General features: G+C 46.0%; 1 protein-coding gene across 3 annotated transcripts in view; it reads left to right on the top strand.

The window, feature by feature from the left end:
* ctnna2 (catenin (cadherin-associated protein), alpha 2) overlaps positions 1 to 15,853 on the top strand; it is a 244,686-nt gene that overhangs the window by 147,894 nt on the left and 80,939 nt on the right. For all 3 annotated transcript variants that reach the window (XM_057035872.1, XM_057035873.1, XM_057035871.1), the window contains one exon: positions 9,786 to 9,866. In XM_057035872.1, the coding sequence (XP_056891852.1) occupies positions 9,786 to 9,866 (81 nt within the window). The remainder of the gene's footprint in view (positions 1 to 9,785; positions 9,867 to 15,853) is intronic.

Raw genomic sequence — 15,853 nt, 5'->3', positions numbered from 1 at the left:
TGAGAACCAATTCATGTCAGCTTTTGGTCAGGAATATTCATTTGACTTTATCTATTTGTGTCCATCTCTGGCGTCAGTTTAAGTTACACAGAACACTTTAAAATAGTTGTGATAAGAGCACTCCTACAGTGTTGTGGAGTAAACCTCAAAGACTGGTAAAACACTGTCGGGGACCATTCCAGTCCTGAAGGGACTAATTGTTTCAGAAGAAAGATAATTTACTTAGAAAGATTAATTTTAACTGTAGTTTAGTTGGGTCACTAAAAGCTGGAGTTGTTCTGTTCAAAGATCTGTTTCTGCTGGAACTGTTTAGAACTGGTCATCTGGCTGGTTTGTGGTTAAAGACTGTAACAGCCTGCCTGTGTGACCACCAGATGGGTAAGAACTACATCAATGCATAGGAAGTTTGTCCAGACTCAGAAAGAGTAGAAAGCTCATACACAGCACAGATCTGTACGCTGGCAGCAGTCGGGGTCCAGTGGGACTTCTCTTTCATTTCCAACACTTTTTTTCTTCTCTCTCTGGCCCAGTGGTAGATATTAATGTAACCCTTTGCATCGATGGGAGGGAGGGAGGAAAAGAGGGATGGAAGGAGTTAAAGAGGGAGGGGGACACAATTAGATATTCTGATTCAGATGAAGTGGTGAAGGGGTCTTGACTTAAGGAAAAGATAATATTATCATCAACTACAATTTGCTTCCCGCTTCTAAGAATAGATTCAAACTGAAATTGTCGATAACCTGCAGTGGGAGCCTGTTGGAGGTTTCATAGTCAAGCTTCAAAAGTGTGTCGTATTTGTCTTAAATTGTCATTTCTCAGCTCTGCTGTAAACAGGGGTCCATCAATGATAGTCAAACATTCTTTTCAGCCCTGCAAGTCTGTTTTTCCTTCTGTAGCAGAAGCACCCTCTCATTTTCTCACCATCTCCTCCTTTCACTCCCTCCCCTCAACTCTTGTCTCTCCTTCAGCCCCTCCTTCCCAACTTGCTATTCAGTTCAGGGAGGCTTCAGGCAGCATTACTTGCACACTGGTGCAGCAGCATTCCAGCCACCACACCCACCCCCAACCTCGCCTTTATGTATGATAACCAGACATTTCACCTGTTTCTGTTTCTTTCATTACATCTAAAAGCTAGTGTGGAGTACATGGCACTATAGAGTGAATCCATCTCTTTCTGCCTTTCTCCTTCTTTTTGCATCTCTCTCTCTTCTTGAAAGTGGGCGTTACTGCAGTACAGTTTTAACTGCCCAGGGTTCATATGCACGCATCCCTAAACCCCCTGAATCTGTGGTTTTGTTGCACAGTGTCAGAAGAACTGGGTTTCTTTAAAGTTGCAACATGCTTCCCAGACAAGCTTGACAATTTATTAGACCTTAGAGGATGTCAGTTTTTCCATTCCCTTTCATGAGAGGAGGGCAGCCATCTAGAGAGCATCACAACAGCCTGATTCTGTAGCTGTGGCTGGAGACCAAAAAATGTTTCAATGAAGGACCATAAATGAGATGTGGGCCCCCTGGACAGTTTAAATGAATACATAATTCATTGATAAATGTGGAAATTTTGTGTTTGTGGGGATGTTCATGGGGATGAACTATCCCACTTTGACCTCATTGTACCAGAATCACTCAAATAAATCCAAACCACCCATGATGGCTGTTGGCCCAAGATTTTTTTTTTTAACATACTCTTCATTTTTTGTCTTTTTAAAAAAAAAAAAAAAAGCCAGACACTTCTTCTCATCTACATTCAAGGTGGCAACTGATGCCAATAGCCAATGACAGGCCCACAATTTAAACATGAGCCAGTAAATTGAGAGGCATATGCAAATGGCATCAACCGTAGGATGAAGTGAGCTTGTGCCAAAAGGCACTCCAATTCCTCCTCAGGTCATGCTGTTTTCTCAGCAGCATTAAGGCTAATTTATAGGAGATAACCAGGCTGAAAATGCACTGTTATAGATATTTAAAGACATCATTACTTATTATTAGCAAGGATGATTCCAAAGATCTGAATAAAATTTCAGAAGTGTTGACAGAGAAAGAAGGGCTGGTGTTTGGATGTTGGATGACAGGTTACAGCAGTCAACAATCACAAAGAAGGTACCAATGTGAACCATCACCTTATCGTGATGGAGGAGTTTGTGTACCCTAATGAGCCTGGGAGCTATGCTGCGTGGGGCAATTTGCCCCTCGTAGGGTCTCCCAAGGCAGATTGGTCCTAGGTGAAGGGTCAGACAAAGAATGGTTCACAAGACCCAGCATGGAACATCGAAAAGGGAAGCCGCGTACCCGGGCCGGAGGGTTACCACCCTGGAGCTAGGCCTGGGGCTGGGGATCGATGGCGAGCGCCTGGTGGCCGGGCCTACGTCCATGGGGCCCGGCCGGGCCCAGCCCGAACCAGCTATGTGGAAACTCCTGCCTCCAGTGGACCCACCACACGCAGGAGGTGCATGAAGGGTCCGGTGCAGTGTGGATTGGGCGGCGGACCAAGGCGGGGTCCTTGGCAGGCCGATCCTTGGTTATGGAAATTGGCTTTCGGAACATGGAACGTCACCTCTCTGACGGGGAAAGAGCTGGAGCTTGTGGGGGAGGTTGAGCGCTACCGACTAGATATGGTCACCACGCAGACCTGGCAGGCCCAAATGCTTAGTGAGGGTCTGTTGGCAACGATTGGTGGAAGAACCCGTCAGGCTGGTCTTCAACTCCCACCTCCGAAAGAGCTTTGATCGTGTTCCGAGGGCGGTAGGGGACATTGAGTCGGAATGGGCCATGTTCTGCTCCGCCATTGTCGAGGCGGCTGTCGCGAGCTGTGGCTGCAAGGCTGCTGGTGCTGGTCGTGGCGGCCGTCAGGCTGAACTAAGAGGCCTACAGGTCATGGCTGGTCTGTGGGTCTCCAAAAGCAGCTGACCAGTACAGGTTGGCTAAGCGGGTTGCGGCCGCGACAGTCGCGGAGGCAAAAACTCGGGCATGGGAGGAGTTCGGTGAGGCTATGGAGGAAGACTTTCGGTCTGCTCCGAGAAGATTCTGGCAAACTGTCCGGGGCCTTAGGGGTGGCAGGCGGCAACTCGCCCACACCGTGTGCCAGCCATGTTAGGTGTGCGTGGGGAGCTGCTGACGTCTCCTGGGGCAATTATCTGGCGGTGGAAGGAATACTTCCAGGAGCTCCTCAATCCTACTAACACGTATCCTCAAGGTGGAACAGAGTCGGATGACCACGAGGTGGACCATCCAATTTCCGGAGCGGAAGTTGCTGAGCTAGTGAAACAGCTGCCTGGCGGCGGAGCTCCGGGAGCGGATGAGATCCGCCCAGGGTATCTTAAGGCTCTGGATGTTGTAGGGCTGTCCTGGTTGACACGCCTCTGCAACATTGCGTGGACATCGGGGGCAGTGCCCTTGGACTGGCAGACCGGGGTGGTGGTCCCGATTTTTAAGAGTGGGCACCAAAGGGTGTGTTCCAACTATTGGGGAATCACACTCCTCAGCCTCCCCGGGAAAGTCTATGCCAGGGTGCTGGAAAAGAGGATTAGACTGATAGTCGAACCTCTGATCGAGGAGGAACAATGCAGGTTTTGCCCCGGTCGTGGAACCACGGATCAGCTCTTTACCCTTGCTGGGGTGCTTAAGGGGAGTTGGGAGTTTGCCAAACCAGTCCACATGTGCTTTGTGGACTTGGAAAAGGCTTATGACCGGGTCCCCAGGAGCATTCTGTGGGGGGTGCTATGGGAGTATGGGGTGGAAGGTCCCTTGATAAGTGCCGTCCAGTCCCTGTACCAAAGGAGCAGGAACTTGGTCGGGATAGCCGGTTGTAAGTCGGACTCATTCCCACTGAGGGTTGGACTCCGCCAGGGCTGCCCTTTGTCACCGGTTCTGTTCATAACTTTTATGGACAGAATTTCTAGGCACACCCGGGGAGTGGAGGGTGTCGAGTTCGGTGGGCGGATGATCTCGTCGCTGCTTTTTGCGGATGACGTAGTTCTTCTGGCGCCGTCGAACAGGGACCTCCAACAAATGCTGGGACGGTTCGCGACCGAGTGTGAAGCGGCAGGGATGCGGATCAGCACCTCTAAGTCAGAGTCCATGGTCCTCGCTCGGAAAAAGGTGAAGAGTGCCTTCTCCGGGTTGGGGAGGGGGTCCTGCCCCAGGTGGAGGAGTTTAAGTATCTCGGGATCTTGTTCACGAGTGAGGGTAGAATGGAACGTGAGATCGACAGGCGGATTGGAGCGGCATCAGCAGTGATGCGGGCACTTCACCGATCCATCGTGGTGAAGAAGGAGCTGAGCCGGAAGGCAAAGCTCTCGATTTACCGGTCGATCTACGTCCCAGTCCTCACCTATGGCCATCAATGTTGGGTGATGACCGAAAGAACGAGATCGCGGATACAAGCAGCTGAAATGAGTTTCCTCCGCAGGGTGGCCAGGCTCAGCCTTAGAGATAGGGTGAGAAGCTCGGACATCCGGGAGGAGCTCGGAGTAGAACCGCTGCTTCTCCACATCGAGAGGAGTCAGTTGGGGTGGCTTGGGCATCTGGCTAGGATGCCTTCCAGACGCCTCCCTTTAGAGGTGTTCCGGACATGTCCCATCGGGAGGCAGCCTCGTGGCCAGCCCAGGACTAGGTGGACAGATTATATCCCTCGCCTGGCTTGGGAGCGGCTGGGGGTTCCCCCGGAGGAGCTGATGGAAGTGGCTGGGGAGAGGGCTGTCTGGGCGTCCCTCCTGAAGCTGTTGCCCCCGCGACCCGGATCCGGATAAGCGGGAGAAAATGGAACGGAACGGATGTTGCTAACTAACTAATCACATTTCAAAATACTCATCGTGATGGGTCAAACATAAACACCGTGAATTAAAAAAAAAAAATCTGATCCAAACTAATAAGATGTGGTTTATTTTTGCATTAAACATACATAGCAAAACAGAGACGTTTCATTGGTTGATGTTTTCAGCACCGTCTCTCCCTCATGTGATCATTAGCGGTTTGTTTCAACTCATTAATCGGCCCCAAAACTCCTGATAGTGTTTTTCTTTTGTCTGCGTGGTGCAATTATGCACATCAGAATGACACAAGAAAACTGAATTTTAAAAAGTTACCAACATCTACCAACTTTCAGCTGACTAGCCTGTTTAAACATGTCTGCCAACAGAGAAAAAGAAACACACAAGGGCTGCCTAGGGCTTAAATATGATGTAATAACAGTATAATTTGACATTTATTTCTGTCCCATGCCATTGTGTCTCATTGCAAAAAGAAAAAAATCTGGGTATCATTATTTGAAATCCTCAGGCCTTTTTTTACAGAAATGATAATGATACATTTCATTTAGATGTGCCTTTTCGGTGTTCTTTAATCAAACTGGCTGACAGCTTTAACTGGAACTTAATGAAGCCAAGATAAATGGGCCCATCTGTGGGTCTATGGCTACAGGAGCATAACTTAACCTGATGATGCTCCAGCTACCTATCATTAACTAGTATAGCAGCTAAACAAAGGCCACCTTGGTCAACCCCACAACACTAATAGCGTGTCTTGTCTTCTAAACGCACCCAGACACCATAACCACAGTGAATAGTAATTGGATCTCTCACGCCTGGCTAATTGTATTGACAAGGAGCAGGAATTGATGTCATTTAACATATTGATCCTGGGAGACTGTCTAAGTGAATGTCTCACCCTGACCCTCTACAACAGCCTTTTTTTCTATGTTCCTCTCCATTACGCATTTGCTCATTCTATTTTGTTTCTATGTTAAAGGCCACAGTTTACAGATTCCCTTCTTATCCATTTGTTTCATTATTGCCTTGACAGAGTCAATTACTGTTGATCATTCATCCCGTATGAGGCTCTGAATTTTGTTCATTTGGTAAATGGTTCCACAAGAACACAAGTTAAGAGACAAATGTTTGAATTTGCCTTTTTACATGTTTCAAATATCAAATACAATTTCTCACACTCATTGGAGGTAAGAATTGGATTTTGTTCTATAGTTAACCCACTTACCAACTGATTTATGCATTTAGCTTCCGATGGGCCCAGATCATGGCGCAACCTTGACTAAATAAATGAATAACAGTAGTAAAGGTCTCCTGAGCGGGAAACAGCAAAGTCTGCTGCTTTCGCTGCCATTATCTAGCTCAAGTGATGCTCATTTTCAGATATCCTCCTTTATCTTCCTCTCCCCAACTCTCAATGAATGAGCTCACACTAGGGAGCATAAGAGATGGGAACTTTGTCTGGAAAATACCTGGGGGATTTGTGTGTACCAGAAAAGGAGTGAGCATCCACATTCAGTTATATGACAGTCAAATCCAGCTATCAGTGGTGTTCTTGGGAGACAACTGCCAGTGTTGTCAAGCTTTTAATAGCTTTGAATGGCACAGTGCAATTACAGTCATGTACTGCTGATGTGGATGGGAGACTAAGATACTTTCAAACCAACAAACAAAAAACTACACTGACAGACCATCACGCTCATGATTGTCTTCTCCTTCAGGCTTATTTCTGACACAATAAAACACACACAGAGACTTACATACAGGGGCTTTAATCAGTGTTGGATAGAATCCCAAAATTTTGGTTGCCCATTAAGTCAAGCTTATTTGCCCCCGCCGTCTAGTACAAATGAAAGAGGTATGCTTGAGAAACAAGTATTCACACTTGCGTACAAGGCTCGTCATGTTGGATGAACATGGATATAGGCTTTAAATGATGACATTGTGCGACATGTATGTTGTGTATTAGCGTGGTGGTGGTGGAGCTCTTCCAATATTAGGACAGCATTATTTTCTTTCCAAATAGCAAAGTAGTGCATTGGGCGGCAGTAGTACAGTCTGTTGGGACTGGGCTGAGAATTGGTTCAAGCCCCAGGGCAGACAAAACATGGAAGGTGTTCTGGTAGAAGGGGAAGGTGCCAGAACACCTTCAGAACACTGCCAAGGTACTCTTGAGCAAGGTACCAAACCCACAATTGCACATATAGGGTTCTGCGATGAACTAGGGATTCATCCAGGGGTGGACCCTGCCTTAAACCATTGTGTAGCCTCCCCGTCAACTTGAATGGAATAGAACGGTTAAAAAAAGCAGTTAAGATAAAAGTAATAATTTCAATATGACCAAAATGTAGCTTTATTTCAGGAATAATGTTTTTTTTAACGGTAAGGTTTTAGTTGAGGATGCACACGTTTACCTTTAGGTACCTTTGTTTTAACAGGAGCATATTGATGATTTATTATTCATTAGAAATCCTTCGTTATGACCTTCTGCTGCATGCTAGGTAATACTGAGTTAAATCTTGGGTAATCCTGGTGAAAAGCGTTAGTTTTGGCACCTTCAATGAGTGTGTAGACGCAAAGATTCTCACTAAAGAAGCTGCTCCTCAAAGTGGGTCATCAAAGTTGACTGCAAGGAAAAACATGGGATTGAAATGGTGCGCTAGCAAGAGGGACAACCCTGAGAAGGGTCACGAACGTGCAACTGGAGTCAGTGCTTCATAATTGCAAGATCCAGTGAGAGCTTCCACACCCGGTGATGGTTTGAACATCCACGTCATCTCCCAGTGTTGGAACCTCTTACCAGGCACAAGGGTCAGCACAACCGTCTACCCATAGATTTTAGTGCACGTCAGACTGCCCTTTTCTGGCCATCTTTATGGAGAGGTGGATCCAGCAGGACTTGTCACCCTTGTCTGATCAAAGCCCAACAGGGAGTCTATGGATTATTTTGAAGATGAAGATATAAGAGACCAGAACCAACACCGATGAAGAGCTAAAGGCTGCTGTCGGAGCAATATGGGCATCCAGCAGGCATGAGTGCAAAAGGAGCCCCACGTTATTTCTTGACGTATCAAATTACTAAAGAAAATGTTAAATAAATAAATGTATACTAAATGTTCAGTGACCCAAGTAATATTATAATGTATCTGTCAACAAGAGCTGAAGGTGCTGGAGAAACAGCTGGAAATCCCACTTAGAGCACAAATGTTTGGTCTGTCATGAGATGATGTTGAGTTTATGGTGTAGAAGAATTTTTCACCATGAGCTTTCACCATTTTTCTTCACCTCTCCATTCAGTTCAGATTATTGGTTGTACAAACAAACACGTTAATGTGTCTGAGTGTCCTCAGAAAGGTTCAGCTTAATACTTATTATTATTATTATTATTATTATAATTATTATTATTATTATTATTAGTAGTAGTAGTAGTAGTAGTAGTATTGACAATTATACTTTAATCCTGTGATTCCCTCTGGTGCCTAAAGTCTTTGGGCTCCAAAATGACTAATGTTTTTGTGGATATGCGGCACAGGCAAGAAAATTCAACTAAATCATTGTGTTTTTATAACGTCCATTCATTAATTATACGATACCTTTGATAAACTAGTTTCACTTGTGCATAATTTTTCCCCAGGTTTTGTCACATTTGATGCCATTAGAAAGAGGGTGGGGCCCACTGACATATGGGTTATTGCTGATGTTTCACTGTCAGAAGAAAGAAAACTATAAGTGGAGCTATATGAGCCTTTGGTCAAGGGCAAACCATCCATTCAGAGTGAAAAAGCATCACATTTCTTTTTATGGCTAAAGGCTCTTTTCATTGAGCTGCATCACAAAGCTTGAACACATGAGAATTATTTACTGCACATTCAAACACATGCTGACAAGTATGACAATTCAAATGCAGGAACGACTACGTATATATTACTGGTTTATCATCAACCTAGGCTTGAGTAGAAACCTAATGAAGGGCATATTCAGACTCAAATTCAAATTGTTCACCCTGATCATGAACACATCTGCAGAGATGTATTTTTGGCCTGTGGGGTACTAATTTTGGCTCCCTTCCACTCAGTTAGACAATAGGGAAAACACACATAAGCAGCATTATTAAACATGATGACAGCTGAGTAGCCCCAATGGATAAAGCAGGGTTGCCATGGACAAGTGGTCAGTTTGTCTCAGTGGAATCATTAATTGCTCCAGCACCTAAATCCTGACCGTAATCCACCTGTCCAACATAGATGACGAGAATAGTAAGACCAATTAGAAAAGCTAATCCCAGAAATGAAGACTAGCCATGAAAGCACACAATCATGAAGATTCTTGCATTCAGTATTTGCATTCGGTGTTCAGTCATTTCTCAAAGTTCTGGAAAACTAAGAAGATATTCTTTGGTAGTTGATGTGTCAATAAGCAAAATACAGAACCTCAACTTGCTCCTTCATTTGATTATTTCATCTGATGACCCAGAATGCTAACTTGTAAAATGACCAAAGAAGAGGAGATAAGGACCATGATCAGCTTCTGTTCAGCATGCTTAGTGGGATGGATGGATGGATGGATGGATGGATGGATGGATGGATGGATGGATGGATGGATGGATGGTCTCAGAAAGTGGTAAATGAGGAAACTAAAGCTTCAGCCTCAGCTAGTGTTCCCATGCAGTTAACATATTTGTCAGTGTTTCTGTACAAAGGACTGTGCCAGAGTCTTCCTGTCTGCCTTAGCAACCCCTACTTAGCTGGGCTGTACGCTGGGAAATCTAGAAAAGCATGAAAGGTTGTGCTGCCCCTTCCCATATTTCTTAGTGTATACGAAACAGCTGGTGACTCTGAGTCACCAGTCCAGAGTCAACAGCTTCCCAGTACCTTCAGTGGGAGTTGGGAGCAACAAAGGTGTAACAGGTCTTGGCTACAACTAAAATAATTTATTTCAAGTGTGGAAGATACCAGTCATCCTTTAAACACCAGCGTTGGTAGGCAGGTGTGTTAACTGGAGCTTTTCTGCTTCCTTTTGACAGACTGGAAGAAAGGAAAAAGGTGACCCTCTGAATTCAGCCATTGACAAGATGACCAAAAAGACCAGGGATCTCCGCCGACAGGTGAGTCCATGCTTCTGTCTTTCTGTGTACGTTTTTTGTTGCAAAACGGGTAAAATCTTGCATCCCCTGTTTATATGTATGTTTAGACCTGTCTTCTGTGGAAATATGTCTGTGAAGTCAGAACACACACTTATCTTGTCCGTTGTTTTGCTAACATTCCTGGTGTGGCCATTCCTGTGCCAAAGACACACACTCGTGATGACCGACCTTTGGATTTCATCCAAAATGAAAACTGCTAATTGCTGTGAGGACAAAAACTGTCTCACACAGAAGAGAAAACTGGCAGACAAATAATGGTCAAAATTTGAGTGGATCTCATAAAATCCACTTTGGTCGGGTTGCCCGACTTGACAGCCTGACAGTCAAGACCCCCCTCTGACAGGATGTTCTATTGACTGGGTGGGCTTGACAAGAGGCGGTGTGTTTGAGTTTTCGGCACAAAATGCAATATTGTAATTACAGTGATCCCTCGCTATATCGCGTTTCATCTTTCGCGGCTTCGCTGCTTCACGGATTTTTTTTGCGAGTCGTTCATTGCAGTTCTCAAATATAATCGAAGGTGGCATATCCGTTTATAAAAATCTTCTTGCTCAGAAAAAGAAAGAGCGCCAACAACTACCCATAACAATGTTCTTCTCTCGGAGAAAGACTCCTGTGCCTTCAGTAGAAACAGACGCTCCAGCGGAGCGGAGTCAGGACGAAGAGGCACAGCTGGGACTGTGAAATACGCGAGTGACAATGTTTCCAACCTTGTATTACCATATTAAAATGATTGTTTTAAACAAATTTTGGGCTTTAAAACAGGTTTTGATTTTTGGTTTCATTCTATAGTTCAGTATTGCATTGTAAAATAATAAAAAAAATGAAGCTGACTACTTCACGGATTTCACTTTTCGCGTGTTATTTTTGGAACGCAACTCCCGCGATAAACGAGGGATCACTGTATACATTTTCCCGTAACAACTGCCAGTGAGAGATCAGACGTTAAAGCAGACAGGAAGGAATTGTATGTAACGTTTGTAGATTAGGATCAAGTGGCTCTTTGTCAAAATGGCAGGTTTTCTGAAAGAATGAGACCAGAGTAAATCAGGTCGGAACTTTCTCAGCCTTGAATGTGACCTATCACGTGATCAATTCAACTGTGGGACAATTCAAAACAAACCCAAAATACGTATTGAATAGGAAAAATTAAAATCTTACAATAACCTTGGTGCAGGAATATGCTCCCCCTTAAACTTAGAATAATTGGGGTAATAGGCCAATAGCACGCCTCGTCTGGAGAAGACAATATTTTTCCCACCATTCAGAACAAAATACTCTATCTCATCTCATATGCGTAGTCCTCTTCAACTCTTCACAGATGTTCAGTTCCAACAATAAAGTTCTACAAAACTTGAATGTGCTTCTTCGCAATTGCCCAAATTTGGAAAAATGGCATATTTTAATGTAACTGCAGTTAACAGCCACTATTTTCTGATACAGTAATTCCTGGAAGTCTTTTCCCTGACCAAGTAGAAGTCTTTTCCCTGACCAAGTAGAAGTATACATTATTCTGTTTGTCTAGGCATTATTTTTTAGTTTTATTTTGTGACCAACATCCATTCTTGCTCATTTCTTTTTTTCAATATTTTATGCTGTGATGTACAGACACAAAACAAACTGTCGGTCGTCCAGGGTAAATTTTGTAGTTCAGGAGTCTTAAATGATGGTATTTGAAATGATAAAAGCATTAGACAAATAAATGTATTAAAAGATTTAATATCAGCGAAGTACCATACCATACCATACCATACCATACCATACCATACCATACCATACCATCCTCTACCGCTTATCCGGGGTCAGGTCACGGGGGCAGCAGCCTAAGCGGAGAGGCCCAGACTTCCCTCTCCCCAGCTACTTCTTCCAGCTCATCAGGGGGGATCCCCAGTCGTTCCCAGACCAGTCGAGAGACATAGTCTCTCTAACGTGTCCTGGGTCTTCCCGGGAGCCTCCTACCGGAGGGACATGCCCTAAACACCTTACCAGGGAGGCGTCCAAGGGGCATCCTAACTAGATGCCCAAGCCACCTCATCTGGCTCCTCTCAACGCGGAGGAACAGCGGCTCTACTCCAAGCTCCTCCCGGATGGCAGAGCTTCTCACCCTATCTCTAAGGGAGAGCCCAACCACCCTTCGGAGGAAGCTCATTTTAGCCGCTTGTACCGGCGATCTTGTTCTTTCGGTCATTACCCAAAGCTCATGACCATAGGTGAGGGTAGGAACGAAGATTGACCGGTAAATCGAGAGCTTCGCCTTTTGGCTCAGCTCTCTCTTCACCACAACGGACCAGTGCAGAGTCCGCATTACTACTGACGCCGCACCGATCCACCTGTCGATCTCCTGATCCATTCTTCCCTCACTCGTGAACAAGACCCCGAGGTATTTGAACTCTTCCACTTGGGGCAGGATCTCCTCCTTGACCTGCAGAAGGCACTCCATCTTTTTCTGGTTGAGAACCTTGGATTTGGAGGTGCTGATTCTCATCCCAGCCGCTTTACAATCAGCGAACCGATCCAGTGATTGTTGGAGGTCGCGGGCCGATGACGCCAACAGGACCACATCATCTGCAAAGAGCAGAGACCCGATCCTGAGGTCACTAAGCCGGATCCTCTCAACGCCATGACTGCACTGAGAAATTCTGTCCATAAAAGTTATGAACAGAATCGGTGACAAAGGGCAGCCCTGGTGGAGACCAACCTTCACTGGAAATGAGTTCGACTTACTGCCAACAATGTGGACCAAACTTTGACACCGATCGTACAGGGAGCGGACGGCCTGTATCAGGGGGCCGGGCACCCCATACTCTCGGAGGACCCCCCCACAGGACCCCCCGAGGGACACGGTCAAATGCCTTCTCCAAGTCCACAAAACACATGTGGACTGGTTGGGCAAACTCCCATGCACCCTCGAAGACCCTGCTGAGATCAGGTACCCACCCCTCCCCCAGCCCAGTCTCCTCTGCTGCTACCCCCGCCACTGTCTGTGCCCCCAATAGACTGTTCCTCCTGTCCCCCCTCCCCCTCTCTCATGAACTTCAGCTCACACATTCCCGACACTTCACACTCTCGCCCATGCCCATCCCCCCACCAACACCTCCCTGCCACCTGACGTCTCATCTGATGAAGACGCTGGAGAGACTCATCCTCGCCCACCTGCGCCCACTGGTGAGCTCCTTCATGGACCCGTTGCAGTTCACCTACCAGCCGAGCATCGGGGTGGACAATGCCATCATCTACCTCCTCCACACCTCCCTCACTCACCTGGAGAAGACTGGAAGCACTGTGAGGATCATGTTTTTTGATTTCTCCAGTGCGTTCAACACCATCCAGCCCAGGCTGCTGGGGGACAAGCTGCAGGTAGCTGGGGTGGATCACCACCTCACAACATGGATTCTGGACTACCTCACACAAAGACCACAGTTTGTGAGGGTGAAGGGCTCCCAGTCAGATTGGCTTCTCTGCAGCACTGGTGTCCCACAGGGAACAGTTCTGGCTCCTTTCCTGTTCACCCTCTACACCGCAGACTTTTCACACAGTACATCTTCATGTCACCTCCAGAAGTTCTCTGATGACTCACTGATGAGTCAATCACTGATGGGGACGATACGGAGTACAGGGAACTTATTCAGGTGGTGGCTTTCCGCAGGCGAAACAACCCCCCGCCTGCACCAGTGAACATCCTGGGAACGGATGTTGACGTGGTGGAGTCCTACAAGTACCTGGGTGTTCACCTAAACAATAACCTGGACTGGACACACAACACAGATGCCCTTGTCAAGAAGGGCAATAGCAGACTGTTCCTGCTCAGGAGGCTGAGGTCTTTTGGAGTGCAGGGACCACTCCTGAGGACTTTCTATGACTCTGTGGTGGGATCAGCCATCTTCTATGGGATTGGCTGCTGGTCCAGTAGCATCACGGACAGGGACAGGAAGAGGATGGACAGACGGGTAAGGAGGGCCAGTTCTGTCCTGGGATGTCCCCTGGACTCGGTGGAGGTGGTGGGAAACGGGAGGATGATGGCTAAGCTGTCATCCATGTTGAACAACACGTCCCACCCCCTACAGGACACCCTGACAGCACTGGGCAGCTCCTTCAGTGAGCGGCTGCTCCACCCTCGCTGTGCAGATCTTTCCTGCCGGCTGCTGTCAGACTGCACAATAAAAATAACACCCGCTAGCACAATCTGAATATTATATATTCTGATATGTATATTGTATTCACCCTCTGTACTATGTACAGGTATACAGGGGCCAAGTATCCATTTACCTGGATTATTGTAAATATACATCCTCTTTGTATATTCCAAATTCTATTCTATTCTATTTTATCTTATTTTTCTCTGCGTGCTCTGCTGTTGTTGCACTGTAAATTTCCCCGTGTGGGACAATAAAGGACCTGAATCTGAGGGTGCAGAGCTGGTCCACTGTTCCACGGCCAGGACGAAAACCACAAACCACTCCTCCTGAATCCGAGGTTCGACTATCCGGCGGACCCTCCTCTCCAGTACCCCTGAATAGACCTTACCAGGGAGGCTGAGGAGTGTGATCCCCCTATAGTAACTTCAACTTCAGCCCTGGAGATACGAGAGCCTGTCCCTAGGTCCCCGGGCCCTGCTTCCTCACTGGAAGGCGTGTTGGGGGGATTAAGGAGGTCCTCAAAGTATTCCTTCCACCGATCTACAACATCCCAAGTTGAGGTCAGCAGCACACCATCGCCACTATACACAGTGTTGACAGTGCACTGCTTCCCCTTCCTCAGATGCCAGATGGTGGTCCAGAACCTTTTCGAAGTCGTTCTCCATGGCCTTAAAAATATCTTTACCCATGTGTAGATTAGAAAAATACTTTAAAAATACATAATCCTCAGTCTCCCTGTCATATTTTACATATCTACATATTTTAATATTTCACAGCCCATCACCTGACCAGCATCTCAGCTGCCTCCCATTTAAGAGCTTTTTGGTCTGCCCATTGCTCACTTGCTAAAGGTTTTCCTATAATAGTAGTATAGTGGCTCCATGCACTGAGCCCAAGGGTATTTCCAAGGGTGTCCTCTTCTCGCACAAAGGGTTCAAGTTGAAAGAACCTTTAACCTGCATATTTTGGTCAGATATAAGGATCATCAGCACCCTGTGAGACCAACAGCACATCCTTACCAGTGTGCCAACTTTAGCCTAAGCTAAAAAATAACCACCCATCTTTAGAAGAAGCCATCCTCATTCAGAAATTTATGTCTGCATTGACATGCACCTGACTTAACTTTCAACAAGAACAGCTCTTGCACAGCTTGGACCAGTGCATCAAATTTATTTCAGGAAATCCTCAAAATCCCAGCTGCATTTGCAGTTGTGTCATAGAAACCACTTGATATACATCATTAAGCTCTCTGAAAAGGAAAACCAAAACCACCAAGTTAATTTCTTGAATTAGTATTCCCCAGTCTCTCCAGCCATGTGTTGTAGCACTGCCATCCTGCCTGGAGTTAATGAGTTCATGCATTTATCAAGTCATTTCTCTGGGCTCCATTTTGACTGATGGCTGATTCCTGAAGTAACCCCCCCCCCACTTGAAGCCTATTAGCATGTATAATATATAAGAAATACTGTATTTTGAAGTTAAATTGATGTCAGTAATGAGAAAACATCTCACATTTAAACCCATAGCATTGGCTACTCTAGAAATTAATTTCTATGAAAAATAAAACTCCAATGCAATCAGAACTCATATTGCTGATGCTACCACAGCGATGTATGAGCTATTTCACAAGCTTGAATGAGCAACGATGATGCTGTTGGAATTCTTGATCTGGTTCCTTCTAGTTTTGTAGGGGGAAGTGAGAGAGAGAACAGACAGTGGGTGTGCAGCATGGAAGGAGATGAGATTAGAGATTGAAAATGGGGTTCTGTGTGAGTGGTGTGGGCATTAGAATGCTGATGGTGCAGTAATGGC

This window comes from Takifugu flavidus, chromosome 6 (genome assembly GCF_003711565.1).
Source record: "Takifugu flavidus isolate HTHZ2018 chromosome 6, ASM371156v2, whole genome shotgun sequence".
Lineage (NCBI taxonomy): Eukaryota > Metazoa > Chordata > Actinopteri > Tetraodontiformes > Tetraodontidae > Takifugu > Takifugu flavidus.
Note: the sequence above shows the minus strand (reverse complement) of the source record. Positions and strands in the feature narration are given on the sequence as shown.